The sequence below is a fragment of the Ips typographus genome, linkage group LG5 (assembly GCF_016097725.1).
Source record: "Ips typographus isolate SLU linkage group LG5, UJ_Ityp_2.0, whole genome shotgun sequence".
In the NCBI taxonomy this organism is placed as follows: domain Eukaryota; kingdom Metazoa; phylum Arthropoda; class Insecta; order Coleoptera; family Curculionidae; genus Ips; species Ips typographus.
This window is the reverse complement of record NC_138426.1, coordinates 1,494,135-1,502,020: the sequence shown is the minus strand read 5'-3', so window position 1 is coordinate 1,502,020 and position 7,886 is coordinate 1,494,135. Positions and strand designations below refer to the sequence as shown.

The 7,886-nt window shown below is 32.5% G+C and overlaps 1 protein-coding gene across 1 annotated transcript; it reads left to right on the top strand.

Annotated features, from left to right (window-relative positions):
* The first annotated feature begins 4,456 nt into the window (after positions 1-4,456).
* On the top strand, positions 4,457-7,009 carry LOC145729396 (uncharacterized). Its single transcript, XM_081980133.1, has 3 exons — positions 4,457-5,755; positions 5,821-6,093; positions 6,182-7,009. Exons 1-3 carry the CDS (start codon positions 5,276-5,278, stop codon positions 6,827-6,829), a joined length of 1,401 nt encoding a protein of 466 aa, XP_081836259.1. The 5' UTR covers positions 4,457-5,275; the 3' UTR covers positions 6,830-7,009.
* The last annotated feature ends 877 nt before the right edge of the window (positions 7,010-7,886 follow it).

Genomic DNA, 7,886 nt, shown 5'->3' with positions numbered 1-7,886 from the left:
TTTTCAGTCTTAAAAAGCATTAAAAACAGTCTGAATTTCTTAGAGATGCTACAATTTATTGCACCTATGAGTGTAGAAGTCAATTTAATAGTGAAGAAGCTTGAAATAACATTTTCAAGACTATGGTCAGTGGACACCTTGGCTTTTAGGACTGATAAGTCAAAAACTTTGTAAATATAGTCTTGAAACTCGATTTGAGGCACTGAAAACAGCCTTAAAACACTAAAAACAGTCTAGTTTATTAAGAAATACCCGAATTTTTAGCACTGAGGTGTCTAGAAGTCGATTTAATAGTGACAAAGCTTGGAATGCTATTTTAAGTCTATGAAGAATGTAAAAATTGTTTTTTAAGTTAGCTATGTCAAAAACTTGGTGAAGATAGTCTTGAAACTCGATTTTCCAAGCTGAAAGCAGTTTTGAAGCACTAAAAATAGTCCAGAATTCGAAGAAAATTAAAAGCAAAGTAAAAAGCACGAAAAGTTTGTTTTCAAGGAAATTTTCATGAATCTAATGTTAATGTCCTGCATCTAAGACTATTTTCAAGACTAAAATATTGAAATTTGTCTTCAAATTATGAAAACTTACTTCAAATGCAAATTTTAAGCTTCTGATGTCACTTTTCATTTAGTTCAGTTACATTTTGGGGTTCAAGTCAATTTTTAAGGTTTAAATGTATGAATTTGTTGTAACAAATTCTTGAAAAAGTAGTTTTTATGTCTACAAGTCAATTTTCAGTATTAAAGCTCGATTTGCATGAAAACTGGTTACAAACACAATTTTTAAGCTTTTGAAATGTTTATCTTTTCTAATTCAATTTTCAAAACTAAAGTCTTTTAGTTCGTCTGGAAACTATGAAAACTGGCTACAATAATATTTTTTAAACTTCTTAAGTGAATTTTCCGTTTCCAAGACAATTTTTAAATTGGGTTGGCTTAGTTTTGGGTCTTTGACCGTAATAACGTGTAATAAAGTGCTTGTTCCAAATTTGATCAATATTGCTTCAACGGTCTGACAGTTAAGACAAAAAAAAAACGATTTTTTAAACAGAAATTTGAAGGACTTTATTTTCCTTAGGAAGCACTTTTCAGGAAACTGACATAATGAATGTCAACTTATTTTTTAATTGGCTTTGGATTGGTGAATTATTGACATCTAAAACTGGACCACCCTGTATATATCATAAGACTGATCATTTCTTTTGGATCCAACCACCCAAATAATCAAAAAATTCTTCTCTTCTGAATGAAGACACGTTACGTTGAGTATGTTTGATTTCTGGTCTTGCCATACGACTTGTATATTTGCCTCTGGTTTGTGCTAGATGGCATCGGAAAATGTCTCCCGCTCAGGTTTTTAAAACATTTGTAGTTCTTCTTCCATCAGAAGTTTTTCATTTCCTGCAAGACGAGTTTTTCACAGCAGATTCCTAACGTAACGGTGTCAAAAGCGAGTAGTCAAGGAAGCAGAAGATTGCTGGTAGGTTAACACACACACACTTTTCCACCAGTTGTCGTATATTGGTGTGCTTTTCTTCTGTTGTTCTTCCGGAGCTATTTGTTGAAAGAAGAAAGGGTTTAAGAAGTTCTTGCGTCCCATGTTAGTATGGTTGATGAGAGCAGTTTTTCCTATCTCCTTTCTTATGGAGAGGGATATTATATAGACTCAATCCATCTCATCTTTTGGCCCAAAAACTAACATTTTACTACAAGAGCTTCCGTAATAAAGCTAATTGCAATTTATTATAAGAAATAATTAATATCCGCTTAAATGGAAAGGAATAAATCATTGAGCAGGTATTTGGGAATTACAATATCAAAGGCTTCCTATCTAGGAAACGTAAGGGCCGTACGATAAGGCCCAAAAGCAAATATATTCGCAGCCCGTTTCCTCATTTGGGAATTTGAATATATATTCAAGGCACAATTTTCAACCCAACCATGCAAAATTGGAGTATATCGGCTCTAGAAGTTCCATATTTCATACTACAAATATTCTCCTCTACTTGTCTTCCATTTAATTTATCGCCACGCTTATTAAGTAATTAATACTACATACGGCAGCAGCGGACTGATGAAATTTTCCTATATTACCACAATATTACGAGATTCTGAGCAAGATTCCAGAAAAGGTCCTTTTCCCAACCGGTTTTCGGTACGTTCGCGCAGCTAATTAATATTCACCCTTTCGTAGCCCTGTAAGAACTGTAAGCCTTGAAAATTTCCGAAGTTCTCATCCGAAGAAAAGTGACCCAGAACCTGACCCTTTCACCTGTGACATTACCAGATAGTTGACCGGTGAGAAAAGGTACAGATTGAGATGCTGGACATACGGTATTCTCTGGTTTGGCATTCATATTTTAATGATGTTGTGGCTTATTCCATTATAGTCGTTTTACACCGTTACACGCCTTTTGCAGTAGTTTGTGTTTTATACGTATCCTAATTCTTGACTTGCAGTCCAAATTTGAACTACCAGTTTGAAAAGACCGTCAGGGACTGAATCGATTGTAAAACTCGTGTTTTGAGTACATTTTTGAAATCCTCATTAAATTTACTGTTTAAAAACCTGAGAAACACTACAAAACTTGATACAGTCACGGAGAAAAGCGGTGTTCAAATTTAAACTGCCAGAAACACAGTTTGAAAGAACAGCCAGGAACAAAATCGCCTGTAAAACCCATTTGAAGTGAGAAAATGACTGTTTCAAGTACATTTTTGGAATCCTCATTAAATTTCCTATTTAAAAACGTGAGAAACATAATAAATAATAATAAAATAATTTGATACAGTCAGGGAGAAAAGCGATGTCAAAAATTTGAACTGCCAGAAACACAGTTTGAAAGGACAGTCAGGAACAAAATCGCCTGTAAAACCCATTTGAAGTGAGAAAATGACTGTTTCAAGTACATTTTTAGAATCCTCATTAAATTTCCTATTTAGAAACCTAAGAAATACTACAAAACTTGATACAGTCAGGGAAAAAAGCGGTGTCCAAATTTGAACTGCCAGAAACACAGTTTGAAAGCGCAGTCAGGGACAAAATCCCCTGTGAAACTCACTTGGAGTGAAAAAATTACTGTTTTAAGTACATTTTTGGAATCCTCATTAAATTTCCTATTTAAAAACGTGAGAAACACTAAAAAATTTGATACAGTCAGGGAGAAAAGCGATGTCAAAACTTGAACTGCCAGAAACTCAGTTTGAAAAGACAGTCAGGAACAAAATCGCCTGTAAACCCATTTGAGGTGAGAAAATGACTATTTTAAGTACATTTTTGGAATCCTTATTTAATTTCCTATCCAATAACCAGAGAAACACTACAAAATTTCATACAGTCAGGGAGAAAAAAGGTGTCAAAATTTAAACTGCCAGAAATACAGTTTGAAAGGGCAGTCAAGGACAAAATCGCCTGTAAAACCCATTTGAAGTGAGAAAATGACTATTTTAAGTACATTTTTGGAATCCTCATTAAATTTCCTATTTTAAAACTTGAAAAACCCTACAAAATTTGATACAGTCAGGGAGAAAAGCGGTGTCAAAATTTGAACTGCCAGAATCACAGTTTGAAAGGACAGCCCAAGTAACAAAATGTGTTGAATAAGAGTTCTAAGAACATTTATACAACAATTGTTATAAAACCACGAAAGTGTTATAACTTACTACGTAATATTAATTGATCGCTTATAAGCCCAAAAAGGGCCCCATTTTACAAAACATTTTGATACCATATAAGCGCTATTAAATTGTTTAGGAGTGTTAGAAGACTACTTTAAAAAACCTTTATATAATATGAGTTTAATGCATCGGCTCTACTGCACTACACAATAATTGTTTCTTGCCGCGCTATAGTTCAGTTTGGATGATTCGATAAATGTTGTATAACAGTCTTATAAGAGCGGACAAGGCCATTATACGACAATCTTTTAAAATATGCCATTTAGTGTGGTGCATCTGCCGCATTATAAAGTAAGAGTTGTTTTCTTTAATATATGAATTCAGAAGTACGTGTTGCAAAAACACTCTTTAACCTATACCAAAAAGAGAAAAACTAGAAAGAAAAATACATTAGCGCCACCATCCATACGCTTCATATAACTACTTGAATGTAAAAAATAGAACATGGAGACGGCACTTCAGTCACCGTAAAGATAGACTATACGTACGTATTAAAAAAAATACGTGTGGTCCATAGAGTATGCATAATTTCATTGCGGAGCATACTTTTCTGATAAACATTATGTATGTTTTCAACAAAAAACTCAAGCGCCTCTCCAATGTTAAAGTAATCGCGGTAACTTAAGAAAAAAATTATACATTTTTGAGGTTATATATTCTCTTAATATTAACGTCAAACTATATACATGTTGTTAACCTTTTTTTGAAGACTTGCTTTTAAAATATATTGAGTTTTTCAATGTTATTATTACATTATTCTTATTTTTTTTAAAAAATTTGCAAATGGATGCCGTTCGGTCTGAAGGCATATTGAAATAAAAATGGCGAACGACTTATACAACATTTCTGTTCCTTATAAAGCATAATACAACGTTTTTCTCTCATATTGCAACTATTCCGAGCTTTATCGGATACATTCCTTTTCAGAACATTTCTATAAGTTTGTCTCCTTTACATTGTTGCCATATGTAGAGAACATAAGTCTGGATGGATTCCAGCGACATAGTTACCCAATGGATTAAGCTAATTTATTTATTTTTGGAATAGGACATCTCAGGTTGACAGGTGTAAAATATTCAGTCAAAACGAAACCCCCCTATGCCATCAAACATAAATGGTATTAGGCGTATTTTATTACTAGAAGTATTGACCTGAGTTTTAAGCTGTATACTAACATATGCCATCTTCATTTTATCAGAATTAGTTAAAATGAGATAGACATTGTAAATACTCCAGTACACACTAACGTAACTTAACTAAACTTAATAAAATTCATCAAATCGATAACCGATAAAAAATTATAACAGTGGCAACAGTGAAATATATGAATTCAGCGCGTCATTGTTTAAGGTTCTTTAAAATTGCGTTTTAGGATAACTATTTTTACTACTGCTTTTTTGTCCGTTATTAGATATAGCCACGTGATAAGCACAAGGGTACCTGCCTAGTGTCACGTGGTACATACATTTTATTGGAGCAGCTTGTTCGGTGTTCGGTTTTGTTAACCTAACTTACCTAACCACAAATTTTCAAACAAAACAAGAAAAAGCGGGGTCAATTAACAATTTACAAATTTGCTTCTTGCCTCAAAATACTTAAACATGTTTAAAATAGTTCAAACGAGAGAAAGAGGAAAACCACGTCTCTCAATAGTGCCGACCAACTGGGAACGAAATGGATTATTATATTGGCCACAAACAAACCTGTATAACTTACAGAGGAACCCTGAATCAAGACCAGAATCAAGTTGGTTTCAGTATTCCTGCGAGGTGAAAAGAGCCTTACTAAGTTTTGAAGAAGCTGAATTCGAATTAAATGAAATGTTAGAAAATTCAGACACTGATAGAGATGACCATCAAATATCAGTAAGGCCTACTATTGTTACTCAACAAAGAAAGAAAGCAAGAGTTATGCTGCCAAGAAAACCAAATAATTTGGACTTCAATGACTTAGCAAAGTCTTGTGTTGTAAGTTCTGTCGATGCAATGGCATCAGTACAACAAAAAAGTCTTGGTAAAGTCACTTATAGAAATAGTGTGACAGAAAAAAGCAATGTTGGTCCAATTAAGTCTTGTACACCTGTAAGTTTTACTAGACTTCATATGTTTTTAATTCTAGTCTTATAATTTTAATAATTCTACTTCAGACTGTAAGTGATACTTTGAGTCAAGATCTGACTAATCATTATAATGGACTGTCAGATGATGAGGCCCAGCTACCAGTAGTACAAGTATATCAGAACTATGAAGTTCTTCATTCCCAGGTTGAACACTCTAATGCAGATGTAGTTCAAGATATAATTGGCAATAGCCCCCATGTTATACCAGATGGTGGGACATCATTAGATGAAATTAAAACCATTTTATGTACTGTTCTTGAAAATCAAGACCAGCTTTGTAAGGAGTTTGCTACACTTTCAGTAAGTAACTGTTATTTCCTTTAATTTAATTGTTTTTAATTAACATTTATGATAGTTATAAGGTAATGTAGGTTCTGCTTTATTAAAGGTAACTGTTGAAACTGCATTAAAGAAAGTCAGAGTGGCAAATACTACTTGTGATACCTGTGCACATAGAGGAAAAGAATCAACAGAAGGCATTGTTGGCTTTTCTCAGATTGGGGACCTAGAGCAGCTGAAAAATCTGGAATCTATGCTGAGTAACAAACAGCAATTTATTGAATATTTTGATAAATTAAAAATTATATGTGGAAGCAATACTACCACCAAGGGTATAAATCACTGCTATGTCTTAGTAGACAAGTTTTTCACAAGAAAGTTTTTTACATTATGTTCTTGGGCAGGAGGATCTAAAGGAGACATTGCAAAGTTTCCATTTAAAATTTATGAAAATGTAATTTGTCTATTTTTTAAGCTTGTTAATTTAGCAGATCCGAAATTTTCTTTTGAAGAATGTCAAGACTTTTTTAAAAATGTGATTCGCAACAGCCAAAGAAGGAGTAATTCTCTAAATGTCAGAACCTCGAAAACCAAAAATAGGCCGAAACAAGCCGTTTTTAAAAAGTTTCCTGATCCTGATACTGTGATGACATCATCAGAAACTCAAAGTAATGAAACTGATGAGCTGGAAGGTAATTCTGTTGATCTAGCTGTTGAGCATCAAACAGATTACACTTCCTACAAAGAAGATGATTAAATAAATAATGGTTTGCTTGTTACCTTGTCGACCTAAATTGTATTTTGTTTATTTTATGAAGATTTTGTTTGTGTTACTTTAGATAAGATATATTTTTGTTTTTTTTTATTCAGCTATATTCTAGTTTGTACCAAAATATTAAGCTAAGATATCAAAAAAATAAACGCAAATTTACTTCAACTGTTTTATTCATATGTATAGTTGCTTATATATATATATATATATATACATATTGGAAAAATATCGGTATTCGAATTTTCTTATCTATATACGATTTAAAAATGGGTAATTTATATTAATAAAAATTGCTTACATACTAGCTAACTTTATATGGTATAAGTGTGCAGAAATGGCAAAAATATGGTTTCATTTCCGTCTGTAACACTGACCATTTTACATTTAATATCTTTAATTGTATACTTATCGACTGTACTTCTTAAAACTCCATTTGATGAATATATATTAAGATATGACGACTTAACAGGTATATAAAAATAGTCATTTATTTGTTTAACTGCATGACCATAAATATTTATGTCTTGATTGTTTGTCTTTGTTATATGACTGAGAGATACTATTTCATTTTTTAAAGTGATGAACCATTTGTCTTTGTTTTTCTTCGAGTTTAAACAGAAATTTTTAAATTGTATAAATGTGGCATTTTCATTTTGATCAAAGTTCTTTAACGATGGAAACTGTGCTTGAATTAATAACGTTTCGGAATTCTCCATTTTCAGTCGCTCTTGAATCCTTTTAGCTACTTGTGAGAGAGGCAGATTTCCACTTCGCAGTAAATTTTTAATACAATAGAGTCTATTCTCGAAAGGATATGCGTTGAAAGTTGATAGAATTCCAAATTTCTTAACTTCATCTACTAAATGTGAAAGGTTATGTATATTGCTAGTCATATAATCTTCACCATAGAAGTCTCTATACAGTTCTACATAATTTTCCAGTAATGTTTGACTTAATGGTAGTAAATGAGTGTAAAACTCAGAGGAACAAATAGTTATTGAACAGAAGAATAGTACAAAATGTTCATAAACATCAAAAGGTA